This window comes from Zosterops lateralis, assembly GCF_965231275.1.
Source record: "Zosterops lateralis genome assembly, chromosome: 7".
Classification (NCBI taxonomy): Eukaryota; Metazoa; Chordata; class Aves; order Passeriformes; family Zosteropidae; genus Zosterops; species Zosterops lateralis.
The window spans coordinates 12,755,764-12,772,710 of NC_139767.1; the positions used below are offsets into that span (position 1 = coordinate 12,755,764).

The following is a 16,947-nucleotide window of genomic DNA, read 5'->3' on the forward strand; positions in this document are numbered from 1 at the left end:
CACTTTTAAAGGCTTTCTATATAAATTGTGTTTTATGACAGTGATACATGTTACTCATTGCATAGGAAATTTATTGAGTTTGGGCAGACAATCACAGCTTACAATTAGAATTGTAAGTCTAACTTTTCAAATGGGATTATTACCCCACTACTGCACTACAATCTTCTGTTGGCATCTAAGTAACTGGCATCACACTGAGAGCCTGCAACTGGTCAAACATTTGAGTGTAGCAAGGGCAAGATGTCTAAAATTTCAGAGTAACCCACCCTGCTAAGGAGGTCAAAACTGAGTTCTTTTTCCCTGAGCCTTCTTGTCAGAAAAAGCTACCATTTGTTAGGATAACAAATTATATTTCATCTGGTTTAGACCTTGTGCAACTGCAAAGCTGGTTAACCCATTCAAGCTCCATACAAATCTTACATATTAATTGTCTCCGCACACTGGATTCAAGGCTTTGAGGAGTTTGCATTTCTTTCAAGCTGTTTGTGCCATTGCATCATGGCAAGATGGAAAACAAAGTAAAATTTCCGAGTAACACGCTCCATAAAGTTTCAGACTGCCACCACTTCTTACAAAATCTCAACAGTTATTAATGAAATTGAATATCCAATTTTCTTCACTTAATAGTCAAGTTATAATATTTTATGTGAAAAGTAGAGCATCTGCAACATAGAAGGTAGGCAATTATACAGGTTCCAACAGAGGTAAAGAAAACTAAAAGCTAGAACCTGATGGTATGTAACAACCATCCTCGACTTCAGCTTTAATTACTTGTAGAACATTCAAAAAAACCACAGGAACAAAACCAAAATGCACAGAATACACATAGCGTTGGTGGCATTAACTCACCTTAGAGCAACTGATACAAAAATATATTCATCATATACAAGGGTATTCTCAATTGTTCTGCCTTTGCTTCTGACTAGACATTAGCAGTACCAGTATGCCAACTAAAACTCAACGCAGCAAAATGCTGCATTTTGCTGAACACATAAACATAACCAAAACACAAGAATGGGTCTTTTTCCAAATCATTGTCTAAAGGTATTTACAATTTATGTTACAAGTTTTATGACTTACAGTTTTAGAGTATTATGTCCAGTCAAGAAGAAGGATGGGTTTTGATGTAATTTTCTGGAGCAGAACCAGATAAAGAGGCAAATGTTTATGAGTCAAAAAACACTAAGGAAGCTAGGAGAAAACCTAATGTATAAGGAGGTAAGCAGTGGGGATATCAGTAAGGCACCTGAACAACCTGCATCTTATATATAGGCAGTAAGAACATTCCTGATATCACAAGAGCAGAACTTCTTCAGCTAAGGTGCACAGCAAGTAAGCTGCCTCTCTCTTTTTGAAGTGATAGGCACTGCATTTCTTGACTGCTGAGAAAGCAGCCACAATTAGAAAAATTCTGTACATTTACTTATGAACCGTTTGTTGTTAAAAATAAGCAAGGACAAACAGCAGAACTGGACAAGGGGTAACATTGCCAGGATATGGAGAGTGTCAATGGGTTTGTGATTTTACTTGGATAATAGCCATTCACCATGAGACTTGGACAGGAAATGCGACAAACCCCAAATCCTAATGAACAGGAGATAAGAGTTCTGGTCTTCATTGTTGTGTCTCTTAGGCCACTGACCGATGGGCCATGGAAGAAGCCACTGAGGCATGATCTTGAAGAGGTTTGGCCAGAACTTTAGAAGAGATAAGATGTGGTAAACAACATAATTTGTTTCCTGGGAAGGAACAAACTTATCTCAGGATGTCTGCCCAGACTTGTGGATATGTGCAATCATTTTTATGGAATATTCAGGGAATGTGCCAAGGGAAGAGAAGGTGAACCAGGACAGAACATGTTGGAAAATGGAGAGGAGGTGGCCTAAAAAGGAGTCACCCCTCTAAGTCGCAAGACACTCGGCCTGCTTGGCACAGCCCTGCACCTGATCACTGCCATCAGTCCCGTGTTAAGTCCTACTTGCAATACTCCCTTTGTGACCTTGCTCTCTATTCTGCATAGGTGTGATCTGCAAGGAAATTTGAGAGTCAGTCAACAACTATACAGAGATTTGTATCTGGAAAGACTAAGGCCTAAGACAGTGACCACAGAAGAGACCTCAAGCCTAGGCATCAATATTGAATGAACTTAAAGCCTGTGTTAACATTTGCATCAGTGGATGCTGGCCTGCCCGTGAATTAGGGGAGGGCCGGTGCACCTTTGACCAGCAAACTTTCAATTCTCAGCAGCTGTGGAAGAAGTTTATAAGCCTGTTTTCCTCTTACTCACCTAAGTGCTGTCAGCATGTTTACGTGGCACCAGTGAAGGCAATGTTTTTTCTCTGTCACTGTCTGTGTGAACAGCCATACCCTACATACAGTGCCATTTTGGGAATGCGTGCTCACTCTCACTACTTGCTGGATGTGCAGACAGGAGCAGTGGAAAGCAGACCAAAAGGAGGAATTCCCTGTAGCTTAGAGGGCACTAAATATCAGTTCCCTCCACAAATGTCATGATTATCCACTGTAATTATTATGCACAAGTCCAACCCTCATAAAACAACAGTCTTGCACTACACTATAATTTTTCCAGAGCCTAGAGAACATCCAGTTATCTTCAAGCTTTCTTTGTCCTTCAATTTTGTGTGACATTCCCAGCCTTCGCACTAATTATCTTTTGCCAAAGTCTCAAGACCTCACATAACATTTTGAAAGATGAAAATGCAAGAGCACCCTAACTTCAAAATTATGCATGGATGAAGGAATATGTTTCCAGTTCACCTTTACAGAAAAATCTCTGATAATTAGCAGCCAAGAAGCAAAATATGCAAATATAAGTTCTGCAAATTTTATAAAGCTGAAACTTGCTGTGTTTAAAGCTATTTGATTTAATAAGTTTGCATCTTTATCCCTAAGAAAACTTCCCTTGTAAGACAGTTTAAGACCAAGAAAAGACCTCATGTGAACCTCAAGACCAGAGGAATGCTTTTCGAAATCAGTATGCAATTGTTTCTGTAAACTTGTTTTTCCTTTTTTAAGCATGCTCAGTCTCAAGGGCCATAGAAGGGGCAAATCCATTTTCGAGCATTATATTTTACCTGTCCAGTATTTGATATGGATTTTATACTTCTACCTTATTCTCAAACTTCCAATGGCAAAAAAAAAGGTCATTACAATTTTTAGAAAATCATAGTTCCATACCTCGAACAGTGATATAAAAGCATGTGGTGTATAAACAACTAAACCACCACTGCCCTGTATTACAAGTCAGTTCTTCTAAATCAAACAGTTATGTAAAATTGTCTGCCCTACAGGCAAACAGACCCTAGCTGCATCTTTCAGCACAGCCACACCATTAAGATTCCCATCTCATTAGGAAGTTCATGACTGTAGCGACAATAGCATGATATCCACATCATTAAAGATGTGTCATTCATACAAGTATTTACAGTATTCTTACACACAGATTTGAGCAACTAAAACATCTCATCAATTAGTTTTTAAAAAAGCATAAGAAAATTCACACTTTGCAAACACTACCAGTATTGGATTTCTCCATTTATCATAATTTATTTTACCATGAACAGTAAAATTTTAAGGGTATCTACTTTATGGGTGTCAGCAAGGGCTACTGATACCTTACATAAAAAATGTTAAATGTTGCTTTGTATTATTAAACTTGGACAACAGCATCTTTTTTCAACCGATCTATGCCCTGACCTTGTACCATAAGATGATAAGAGGAGAAGCAAAAGAAACCTCAAATCATGCACTTACTTATTCAATGTGAGGTCAAGGATGAATTTAGAGCCAAAGGCCTCAATCTGGAAACTTGCCTGGGCCAGATGTACAGCCTGTAAACAGAAACACACAGTTGTCAAAATATTCACTGAGTTTTATATATAACAAATGTGACTGTGAAAAACAAAGTTATGGAAAACACGCTCATTTTCATGAATCTCATGGTCATATGGAAATTTTTGCCCATGTACCAAATTTGATTCAAAATATCTTCCTTTTTAGAGGGAAGCAAATGGTATCTGAAAAGCATGCTTTCAAATACACACTCATCCCTCACAAAAAGAGAAGAAAACAAAAAGAGAAAAAAGTTTCACACAAATGTCTGTATTTTGCCATAACCAGATGGCTATGCAACAAAAGCATAAGTAATGTAGTATACTGTTCTTTTAATTAAGTTATTGCAACCATTCCCTTTAAAAGGCTGAAACAATTAAAGCATTTGTAATACACACTTTCGAATATGAAAATCATGGCAAGGCTCATATTACACATTATGAAAAACTCCTTCAAAGTAATCCCTTGAAAATTAATGGCTTCATACTTGGCACTGTAGCTAAACCAGTATAAAGAATACTGATGTTGGTCAACATACAACAAATCAACCTTGTCTTGCTTGTCAGGATATCCAGTTCATGTCAGATAAAATGTATTCTTCATACTGTAATATACTTTATACTGTATTCTCTATACTGTAATAACTGTAGCAAAAGACATTTAAAACATGCTTATCTGTTTTCTAGAAAAATAGGGCGATAAGAGACGATCCAAGAACTTCTTTTTGTGAAGACACTGTTCCAGCAGGGTTGAAGAGATTAGATCTGAATTTCATACTATCTTTCTTGACAATGCTCTAATCAAATCATGCTTACTTATACACTAATTTGATACAGTATTAATAATATGACTAAGCCTGTTAGTCAAAAGACAAAAACAAAACAAAACAAAAAAAACCAAACAACTATTTTTTATTAAACACCAAAATTAATCTTCAGGTATGCCACAGAAAATATATCAAATTCTGGCTAATTTACAGCATAACTTAAATAGTACGAAGCTTTTATGGCCCACAGTTCTGTTCTCCTTTGGAAATTTCTCCACAAAGGATAAGCTCTTTATGTTTCTCTTCCATTTTTGCACTACACAAAGGAGCACCAATTTTCATCTTCTTTCTCAGCAAAGTTATTCATCATCTTTCATAAAATTCTTCAATATAGTTTTTTTTTTTAAGTTTCTATTGTGATTAAAATCAACTGTGACATTTCCTGTATTACTTTATCATTCTTTGCTGCCAGAATTATCACTTCTCTTTCAACACAGAGCTTTGTTGTCAAGCTTCTTTTTTTAAAAATAAAGGTCATATACTTACAAAATATTTTATATAGCTTTAATGCCATTAAACAATTTTAGCTAAAGCCTGGTTTTGTTTATTAAAAAAATACAGTGACTCTAAATGAGAATTTAAAAAAAATAATATTCCTAGCTGATATCTACAATCATATAGAAGCAAACCAGTACTAAGCTTTCTTTCTGTTCTATTTTTTGATAAATGTATATTGTTGTCTCACCAATTCACCAATTTGCTAACACGGGCCTGGCAGAACTGAGTTTACAGCTGCTCTGAATCAGCACCGCAAACCAGTTTAAGTATAAACACAAACAGGTGGCACGATCAGAGAGACTCCGCTAGCATATACACTTTTAAAAAACCCAAACCGGTATGTCAGGTTAAATACATGCCTAGTCGGAGAGGCTTTTCAGCCCCAAATCCATTTTTTTAAAGTGAAATCAAGGAACAAGTATCACAAGGAGCTTTCCAAGCACCTGTTCATGACAAAAACCTTAATATGTTTTCAAATCACACATGTATTAATTTAATGTTTTTAGAGCATGAAAATTTGTTACAGGAAAAGGGCTGCAATTAGTTTATGCCATAAAGATTCCACTTATGAGTTACACAAGCTACTGCTTTGAATCTCCTCCACATAGAACATTTACCTAAAAGGAGGTGTCTTCACATATATGCCACAAACAAGATTTCAGTGTTAACTGTCTGCAAAATTTACAAGAGCGTGAACTATTCCATTAAGATCATTCTGAAACATGAGAAATCTCTCCCTAGGCATCAGCTACTGACTATAGTGACAGCTAGATGGATGACTGATCTGCTATAGCTTTTCTATTGTCCAATCAAGCCCATTAAATGATACCTGTGTATCACCCTTCAATTTTCTAAGCTGTGAACCATGTAGTCTTTATCTTTCTAATTGTTGAAAGTAATTTTTATTTTTGGTCTGCAATATCATAAAACCCCTTCCTCTTCTAGAATTACATAGAGCAACATTGCTATTTCTGAAAACAACTATTTCTGTGCTTAAAAACACTCCTTGCTATCTAACAGATGCAGCCTGTACACAAAAGCAATTACTGCAAAGCAGCTGACATTAATTTGATGACCTGCAACAGGGCATGTTCTCCAACAAGCTCAGCTGAAACCACTGGTTACAAAAAGATTTTAAAAGCCTGCAGTTTAGCAAAAGTAGGTGAATGCAAAACACTGTTCCCTACAGCAAAAACAGATCCTCTTAAAGGAGTTCAACAATGGATAACCACCCCAAAAGCCAGAAGCCAGCTGAAGGTAATGAGACTAAATATCTAATCCTGAAACTGATTATTTTCCTGCAATAAGTTAGCATAGAAAGCTACCAGCGAATTATCACCAGGTGTTTAAGCATTACAACCATCCTGTACCACAATGATGGGAGGAAATATTGCAGAAAAGTTATCTGCAATTCTGTTATCCACCTTATAATTTCACTGTAGTCTCTCAGCAGCTACTGTGTAATACAAATACTCAAAGTATAATCTGAAATACAGTGTTCTTCTCATTGGCATAGAAATATAAATTCAAACAAGAATATAATGTAGATCAGCACATATTTTGAAGACTATATATATTTTTGCAGGAAAAATATTAAACACCATCTTCTTGTACGGCTTGCACACATGCAAATGCTCACACCTGCACATTTACATAAAGAGGAGACCAAGTTCCTTTGTGTTTGCTTATCATCTAAAAACCTGTGCAGAGGTTCCTGCTTTGACAGCTACAGCCTATTCCAATGGCAAAGCCCCAAAATTATATAAAGTTTTTCTTCAGCAAAGACTTACTGATGATGTACAGAGATGTGAGTTGAAGAAAGGTCTCAGTCTTTCAAATTCTTCCTGTCCTCATACCCAAATTTTAGAAGAAAAAAAAAAAAAAAAAAAAGTTTTTTGTTTCCCCTGTTCTGGAAGCTCAAATTATTGGTGAAGTCATTGTAATAAGAGATTCTTCATACTAGGGACATTCTAAGAGTGCTCTAGCTGCTTATGCAAAGTATTGGCTCTCAGAGTCTTTTCCAAGCTAAAAGTCCATATGTATAAAGAATTCCAGTTTCTTTCAAATCAGTCATTAGGTTACAGTATGTTTCAATATAAAAAATGGCTGTAACAGGAATCTCAGTTTTACTGATCCATGTCACAACTTGAATCCTTTCATTGTTTTCATTATCACATTTGGGTATCATTTGTCAATAATTCACTTTTTTCAGACTTTCAGGAAATTTACAATCATTACCCAAAAACTACTATATTAGTTTTAGTTTCTTCACAGTAAAACTATGCCCAATGCAATAATGTGTTATCCTTTCAAAAATAGTAAGCTATGTCACAAGTCTTTAAACAAAAGTAACAGCATTATTTAACTGACTGATGGTAGCTATGAGTCTTTTGCTCTATTCATACAGATACAATCTCCAAAGGACAAGCTCATTGCTTTTAGAAATCTATTTTTTGCATACAGTTCTGCTGACTAAAATAATGGCTAAAAGCTACCTCTTTCAGTTTAGAAGCTGAGCAAGGGGTTTCATCCCTCTCATTATGGAAATAGAAATCTAAGTCAGATTTAGATGGATTTTACACCATCAAAACAGTTTTTTGCTCTATACCCTCATTCTAATAATAGCCTAAGTTGGGTCACAAGTCAGTGTGACTTACTAGATATTAGTTCATAATCCTGCTTTTAGCTTGTTGGCCTATCCTCAGACCCCATACAGAAACCATTCCCTCCTCCAGCATTTGGTTACATTCTAGTGCATGGCACATCCACCAAAACAACCTTCCACTACTCCTTGGAAATAAAGCATTTCACATGGTAACAGAATACATAAATATCCAGCAGCATGTGAAAACTGATGTTTAAAACACACAACATTTCAGAAAACCTCCTGTTAATGATTTGTCTCTGGACTTTAACAATAGAGGAGTTACTTTGATGCACTTGAGGAAGCCTTCAAGACCGTTCTTTGAAAGAAAGGTTGTGGGCATGTGAAAAAAAAGACCCAGGTCTGGCTCTGGAAGCAATCCTACTGTTGTGCATCTAAACCCCAGGGGTCAGAACTCACCACTCTCTCCCAGTACAGCAATACTTAGATACCCTTCTGTAATAACACTGGCCTCCAAAGCCATATCCCTCTCAAGGATTTTTTTGTAAGACTATACAAAGGAATGCATCCCTCTCTTGGGCCACTTTCCTGCAGTACCCAGCTTCCCACAAATGCTAGAAAACATATAAACTTTATTTATTTCTATTTTGGAACAAGGCATAACAAGTACAAGTGTTGTGCTACCTAACACTTAGGAAATGAAACCTTTTACAGGTTATTGTGTGAAGCTCATGAGAGGACCCAGAAATATATTAAAAAAAAAATTAAAAAGTTGTAGAAATAACATGACCCACATTTCAGCTAAGAAACAAAGATCTAGATCCAGTTGAAGTTGGCATAAGGAAAATCTCCTATTCCCAGAAACCAAAGACAGAAAGACCCATTTCAATCCTCTTGTTAGTAACTACTGAAGACAGAGTCAAGATAAGCCTTCTGCGTAAATATGAATTCAATATAGAATAGCAAAAAAATACAAAGTTCACACAGTCTTCCATTTACAAATTGTGAAAACTGAAGCTGCACCACAGAAAGATCGGGAAAGAAGAAGGAGAAAAAAAAAAAACAAAAACAAAAACAAAAAACACCCAAAAACAAACAAACAAAAAAACCCCACAAAAACAACCACAAAAAAAACCACAAAAAAAACCCCGCAAAGCCAGCCAAAACACTGCAAAGATTCTAAACAATCTAATACAGATAAGTCACATGGACTTCATTCATTATTTTGACCAGTTTTCATTACATGGGGATTAAAAGGGAAAACATGGCCTATAACAGGCAAGTAAAGGGATGACTAACTAGTGCATAGGATTTTTAATCTGGATTCACATGATGCCACCTCTTAAGAGTTTACAAATTATGACCTTTGGTCTTTTGCAAAAAACACCTGCTTTTTCTTCAATACCACTTCCTTTTAAATGCAAAAGTTATTTTCCTTCATCTTAAGGATGCTTTCCTGCTCAACTTTCATATGCTGCATACTAAAATTAATGAGACAGCATTGTACCTCAACCTTTAAGGCAAGGCAACATAGCAAAAATTATTGTATTCACCTGGCAGGAGTATTTCCTTTATGTAAATCACAAACAGCTGACCTGATCAGAAACACCTGGAGTTCCACTCCATGAAAAATAGCTTGGAACAAATCGAACTTTTTGGGGGAATGTGGAACATCTTCATAGTCAAAAGTACTCTTCCTTTTTTTTCCCCTCTTTAGGATCTGCAAAACAGTTTTCCTAACACCTCTCTCCTCCCCAAAATTATATTACCAGCTTATAATTATGCATGAAGAGATGGCTTCTTTACAGCTCCTGAAAACTTATGATTCAAAAACTGTCCAGCAGATGCAGTTTGCCTTCATATGCATCCAGTCTGAGCTATTTTCTGCTCAAAATTGGCTTAGGTTGCCTTGGGCTGTGTTTCTCCAGCAATCCTATTATGTTCAAACACCTTGCATTGCAGGACATTTCCTCCTGCTGGCCACTGTAAGGACTTGCTCCTAGCCTTTTGTGATAAGTTGTGCCCCATGCAGTCTTCCTGCTAGCTCTTAAAAGTCTTGCATATGTAGCCTGTGAAAATGAACCAAAGCAGTCATCTGGTTCAATGAAGAGATTACCTTCAAAACGCTACCTCCACCTGCAGAAGTTTAAAAAGACAGAACACAGGTGATTCAGACCTCTTCATCAAGCTTAAGGATTCCTGTGAGCTTCTTCAGTGTGTTTTTATAAATAGATGCTCATTTTTGAGCATTTTGCACTAAAAATAACTTCAGAGGAACTCAAAACCAGCTAGCCTTAATTCGACTATGAGGAAACAAGTACACAGAATTTAGAGTTTTCAAGCATCAAGTACTTCAAATCTGCTTTTTTAACAGCATAAAGCTAAAATAAAGTAGAAACTAAAACTCTGTCCCCCTTGGACATAGACCACTCTGTCAAAATTATGGTGAACATTTCTTTCTTTTAATAGTGGTAAAAAGCTTTTTCCAAGAAGAAGAAATGAGAGAGGATCTTGATCACATACACCCTCTCAATATGATGACATTTCACCAAAAGGGGATAGAGAATCAGTGCTAAGAAAGTACTTACTATTGATGAGTTTTCAAATTCCCTGATACACTGTTTTCTCTCCAGTGTTTAATTTCTACCAACGTTTCATGAAGAATGTTGCACACCCTTACTTTTAGAACATGACTTTTAAATATATTTTAAATAATTTTGCATAATTATGTTTCTCTGACTTTACCTCTTTCCTCCCACATGCACACCAGTTCCTCTAGTCTCACCCTCTCCTTATAGTGACTCAGCATTTCTGAAGCATTCAGGCCTAATCCCACAAACTGGCCATATTACATTATTCTGATCACTATAGACAAGTTCCACAGAAAGGGGTCTACTGAATGTTATCAATAGCTAGAGACTGTTTCCACACCATATGCCTATAAATGGCATATTAAGATTGACAAGAAAATACAGGTCAGAATGTATGGTCCCAAGAACAGTAAAAGAGCAACAAAAACATTTTTTCCTCAACATTTTCCACTCTATACATATATAAGGCTGTCTTAGCTTTTTTCACATGGTATTAGAAAAGAAATCTTAAATACAGATGTCTTTCTTTACCTAACTATAAAGGTAATTTGGCTACTTTTCTTCATTACCAATGTAAGAGACATCAAAATCTCACAAGTAGGATTTATTACAATATAGCATTTCTTTTAATTCTGGGAAAAGATAAAAGCCAGTAGTGAAAAGAATCCTTCCCCTAAGTCAAAACCAACCCCTGGGTATCTTTCACAATCAATTGCATTGTTTTGTTTATGGGTGGTTTTGGGTTATTTTCCTTTTACACCTTCCAGACTGCCCCCAAATCATTGCTCTACAGAGAAGATTATAGCAAACATTAAACAGAATAAAATAATATAATAACAAATATTTTATCTGTTGTAAAGTACATGAAAGGGCAAAGAAATTACTTCAAGGAAAGGCGCAAGATGCAAGCTGAGGTGAAGGTGTCAAGTACGATGATCTGGAAGCAAGACAGAAAAACCCATCCAGACAATGAACATAATCAACCTTTTCCTTCAGTTAAATACAAACAATAAATATAAAATAAATAAGTATATCTAAAAATAGAAATTTCATGCCAGAAGAACATAGTCAACATAATGTCACTCTCCATGAAGGCCCAGGATTAAGGAACTCTTCTGTGGGAAAAACTGCAGCATTAGCATTCCCTGTGCTTAAAAGGGACACAGTGAGTAGAAAGAAGATCCACTTTACACAATAGTCAGCAGCAAGCATGCCCAAGGAAATCAATACCAGTTCTGTCAGCAATGATTTCTGCAGAGCTTTACTCCAATGTGTAGATACAAGGTAGGGCATAGGAAGGAACAGCAATGTTCTCATGGGCAGTGCTGGGTAAGCGCAGAGACTGGTGGACATTGTCCCCTGTGGATTTCAAAGAAACCCCATCCATCAACATGGAGCAAGCATTATTCCCAAAGGCAAGTCTGCAAGCACTTGTAAATCCCCTTTCTTCCCAAGAGGGGAAACAGCAAGACCTTAATGTTTTAAGTGTATTTAAGAGTGGTCTCACTTGAAAGAGTATTAGGTCTGAATGTCATGTTCGCTTAAGTAGCTCCAGTTTCCAACAAACAAAAAGCTTTTCTGTGCCAACCATAACATACATGTTATTGTACTGAGATGCATCCAAAAACACACACCAGTATCCATGTTCAATAAGCTAGGAAGGAACCTTTCTTCCTATTAAAACATGAAAATTATACAGCTATCTCAAACTTTTTTTTTCAAAGATTATTCAGCACCTTCTTATTAATTCCACATCTGAAATGGCACATAATCAATATCAACATAAGCACATACAGCATATTAAATTCACTGTCTAAAATTTCAAGAGAAATGCTATTCAATAGGTATGAACTCCATTACAGCTAAGCCCTTCAGTAATATCATACACACTGATTTGCTTTGCTGTCTCTTCCCTACCATAGTAATCTCTTTATATCCAAACCATCTTTACCTTCACTTTACCTTTTACGTTGTAGGAAGAAACTAATTTTTTAAATAAAGACTTATAAAAATAGGATTAAATAAGTTTAAAAGCTACTAAATGGTATAGCTTAGACAGGTTTATTTCTTTACAAAGTTATTCCACAAAACCAAAGTTTGTTCAATTCTGTACAATTTCAGGAAAAAAAAAAAACCAACAAAACAAAACCAAAAAAACCCAACCAACCAAACAAAAAACCCCAACTTACTAACTGCATCCATACAAAATGGAATGTTAGATCTCACCATTAAAAATGGAGAATGCAGGTACTGTTTGACAAAAAGATGGTAACACTTTACAATGGTCTTCACTGGCCATACAGTGGCAGGAAACGAATGCTGATTTATTAGGTAGTGCCCGGCACACTCAAAGCAAAGTAACTCACGCTGCAAGTTTAGGATTCCAAAGAAGCTTCCTATGCAGATACTTCTGCAGTCCAGAGCTATTTTGGAAGAAATATTTTTTTGATGGTAGTGTACCAAAAGTGAAGACATCAGAAGCTGTGGTGATTAGCCAAGTCAACTTCACCTAATTCTCATTTTTATCTACAGTTCAGTTTCTGAACCATTCTGAAAATCAAAATAATTATTTTTAAGTTAACATACGGGAAATTACATTCTTGTTTAATTACATGTACTCCTTTAATTCCCACATATTGTGGTAGGGACCACCATTAAGTCTTGAATATGTACAGATTAAAACAAACACAGTTTCATACATATCACTGTTTTGAAAATTCTGCAGATGAGCCTCTTTTTACCCTACCTTGTCATGTTTCTGCTGGTGCCTTGCCCTGGTATCCAGGATATGGTAAGGGGTCTCAGAGTCTCTGTTGATGTAATAGATTAGTCTTGAAGGCAGTGTGATTTCTTTCTGGATTGCATTGCTGTAGCTGTTATTTTTACTGTTACTGCTGTTACTCTGTTGAAATGTATTCTCTTCATCTGCCAGTACTTCCTCTATCCCGCCTGCTGTTTCATTCCAGTGCAGGCCTGGGGAAGAAAGATATGCCAGCCATAAATTCCATGGCAGAATGTGTTTATTTCCGTGAAAAAGCTACATATTTTTCTTGCAGTTTTCTAACATTTTACTAATCACTCAAGCAAACAAAAAGATAGCTTACTCATTGAGCTAGATTTGATTCATCATTCACACATAAATGGTTTCAGAAATAACATTATTTATTTACTTGCATATACATCTTCATATGCAGCCATAGATTATAAATATTTTAATACCACTCAACCTTCAGGAAGAAAAAAAAAAAACTTAATGGATATGTAGCTACCCTCTTCCCCCTCTTGGATAGCTAAGTTCTTTCACAAAAAACCCCAAAATTTACAAAAAGCTAAGAATACTCCCCGTGTTGCTAACATACACTGAATTCAAAGTCCATGTGCACTGAATGCTAAACTTCCTATTATATAAAGGGAATGGATTTCCACTTCTTTTAACTTTGACAAGAGCCCTTTTCTTCAGCAGCAGCTTTTAAAATGAAATCCTGTATCTTTCCTCATTAAAATTTCAAGACAGTCAATCAACGCGATGTAACAACACAACAATATTACAATGTAACGGCAATGTACTAACAATAATAACATGATGCACAGACAGGCTGCGTTCAGAGCATTCCGCATGTCACCTACATGCAACCGAGAGCGAATAAACAACAAAGCACACACGAAAATCCGAGCCCAGGAAGACAAACCAGCGGATCGCCGTCCGCACGCACCGTGACACACACAAAGCCCACCGAAGCTTTTTGTGTCGCATCCCTCACCGGCGTCTCTCCGCGCACAGCATCCCTGCCCAGCACACTGCAGCACCGGCACCGCACGTACCGCTCTTTTGTGTAAGCAAGCAAGCCAGGGAAACGCTAACTGAGCCGCGGGGCGACACACGCCGACACAGACACGTACACAAAGCTGGGAGCGGGAAGGGAGGAAGGAGCGATGGAGGGGAAAAGGATGTTGCCGGGGTTTATCGCGGCGGGCGGCGAGCGAGGGGCCGCGGACACTGGGGCACCCGCCCCCCGCCATACCCACCGGCGGCCGCGCGGGCCCGGGGGCAGGAGGAGCCGTGGAGGAGCAGGAGCAGCGAGACGAAGCGGCCGAGGAGCGGCAGGAGCGCGGGGCGGCGGCGGCGGCCGCAGCCGGGCTGCCGCAGGGAGCTGCTGCCGGGCGGCTTCATGGCTCATAGCGCCCCGGGGCGGGGGGGCAGCGCGGCACAGCCCTCACGGGCGGCGGGCTGTGCCCGGGGGGCGCGGGCGGAGCGGCGCGGGCGGGTCTCCGCAGCGGCACCGCCCGTGCGGCTCCTGCCGCTGCCGCCGCCGCCGCCGCCGCTGCCGTGAGGGACACAGCGGCGCCTCAGCGCGGGGGCGGGCGGGTCCCCGCAGCGGCACCGCCCGTGCGGCTCCTGTCGCTGCCGTGAGGGACGCGCCGGCACCGCCTCGACACCTCAGCGCGGGGGCGGCGGCGCGCGCGCACCTTCCGCGCCCGCCCCCGGTGGCGCGGCCCCGCGCACGCGCACTCGGCCGGGCCGGGCCGGGCCGGGCCGGGGAACGGCCGCTGTCCGATGTGCTGCTGCTGCTGCTGCCCGCGGGGCCGGCGGCACCTCGGCACCTCAGCGCCTCTCCCGGCACCGCCCGGCACCTCCGTCCCGCCTGTCGCGGGGCCGCCGCCCGCTGTGCAGCCCAGAGTGAGGCGGTGCCCGCCGCCAGCTGCGCGCACAGTGCCCGGGCCGGTCCCGCGGCCCAACGGGCTGAGGCGGCGGCTGGAGCGGGTGGGCACTGCCCGCGGCACGGCCCGCAGGGCTCTCCCCTGGCGTGGGCACAGCTACAAACAGCTGGGTTTAGGAATTATTGTAAAGAACTTTCGCGCAGAGTGAAATTACTTTGACATCCCACAGCCCCGAGCGAAGTTCGGAAGTCTCCGGGAACGCTGAACAGCAGCCGGGGCAGCTCGCTCTCCTGAGAGCGGGGCAGGCCGGTCTGCGCGCCCGGGCAGCTCTGCGGGTTGCGCTGTCTCAGAGCTGGCAGTCCCAGCTACTGCAGAGGGGTGCATGAGCAGCCCCTGCTCCCAGTGTTGTGCGGGGCTTCAGCTTCCCCCTTCCCTCCCTCCCACCGCCTCCAGCCAACAGCTCTGTTCCTGCACCCCCCGGCGCTCTCTTTGCTCCCCCGGGCCCGCTCATCCTCACTGACTGCACTAACCCCTGCAATGAAGGGGGGTGGAGGTGACAGCCAAATGTTACAAAAAAAAAGGTGTACATATATTACAAAGAAAATGGATGTATGTGCAATAAACCAAGCGCAGGACTGCAGGGGGGTGCACGGTCATGTTCTGACCTGGTGTAAATCCACTCTGCTGTGCTCTGTTCAGCAGCAGACAGTCTGGGCTGCAAACAGAAGGACTGGTGCATTTCTGTGCAGTGAATAATATCTCTCAGACCAGTATGCCTGGGGTGAAACCACCAACACATAGAATAGTTGCAAAGATAAAAATAACTTCAAAGAGGTAAGAGAAGATGAATCTGCTGTTTTGTATTCATTCCATGACTTTAGGAGTCAGAAAACCTGAGTTCAGAGACAAGTTTAGATATGGAGTTCTTAGCAAACATTTTGCCCAGCAGACTTCTAATACCAAGAACAGATATGCTTTATTTGGTGCAAGTCTTGCTGCTGAGGAAATAAAGATGTTTCTCCTCTTTCTTTTTTTTTTTTTTTTTTTTTTCTTGATATTGCTTTTTATTTGTCAGTTTATGCCTTCTAATCTGAGTCTGCATAGCACATGGATTTCCAGAAAGATAGTGTTCTGTTTCACATAATTTTCTCTACATTCTAGCCTGACTTCACTATCATTTTTAATTTAGAAAGTATAAGCAGTTGTTTTACAGATCATTACCATGCAGACTACTTTATAACACTAGTGTTACTAGTTTTTTTTAAAAAATAATTCTGAATTCCCATGCTGGTTAAATAGATGCTGCTTGTGGAAACTCAAAATCTAGGTGTGTAGTAGCAGGCAAACACTTTGAAAAAACAGATCCATGGTATTGCCAGGAGTAAGAAAAAAGTTTAAATGTGCCTTAGGATTTCACTGTTGTCTAGGCCTAATGAGAAACCTATACCAGTTTTCTACATAAAATGGTCTTCATTAAATCTCATATTTCCAGGCATTTTCCATGCCATGCAGCCCACCCAGCCCAGCTGTTCATCATCATTAGATATCACTGGAGTATTTCAAACAGCTCATGTTTCTCCCCATAAATATATAAACAGAACAAAGGATCAGTTATGTCAGTGCAGTCAGATCTAAAATAAATACAATTTAAAAAAATATTTTATTAGCAAAGAGAAAAAGAGTAGAATGACCATGACAATTAAAAAAAAAAATCCAGGGACTTTCACCACTCACAAGAAACAAGTCTAGCAACAATGAACGCTGGAAACACCTGCTCTCTGAAACTACTAGGTCTTGAATTTGCTGGCCAGATTTTGAGGGTAGAAAATAATGATTGCCTTTTTGTACAAAGATGGTCTAGGGCAAAGATTTTCTGAAGTTCTTTTAACTCATGTACAAGCCTCCAGCAGAAATAA

The 16,947-nt window shown here is 39.6% G+C and overlaps 1 protein-coding gene across 5 annotated transcripts in view; it reads right to left on the reverse strand.

Moving 5' to 3' along the window:
* Positions 1-14,543, reverse strand: part of ADAM23 (ADAM metallopeptidase domain 23) — a gene marked incomplete at its 5' end in the record, with an annotated part of 69,166 nt that extends 54,623 nt beyond the window's left edge. For all 5 annotated transcript variants that reach the window (XM_083864692.1, XM_083864696.1, XM_083864693.1 and 2 more), the window contains 3 exons: positions 3,775-3,851; positions 13,119-13,345; positions 14,399-14,543. In XM_083864692.1, the coding sequence (XP_083720818.1) occupies positions 3,775-3,851; positions 13,119-13,345; positions 14,399-14,543 (449 nt within the window). The remainder of the gene's footprint in view (positions 1-3,774; positions 3,852-13,118; positions 13,346-14,398) is intronic.
* Between the last annotated feature and the right edge of the window lie 2,404 nt (positions 14,544-16,947).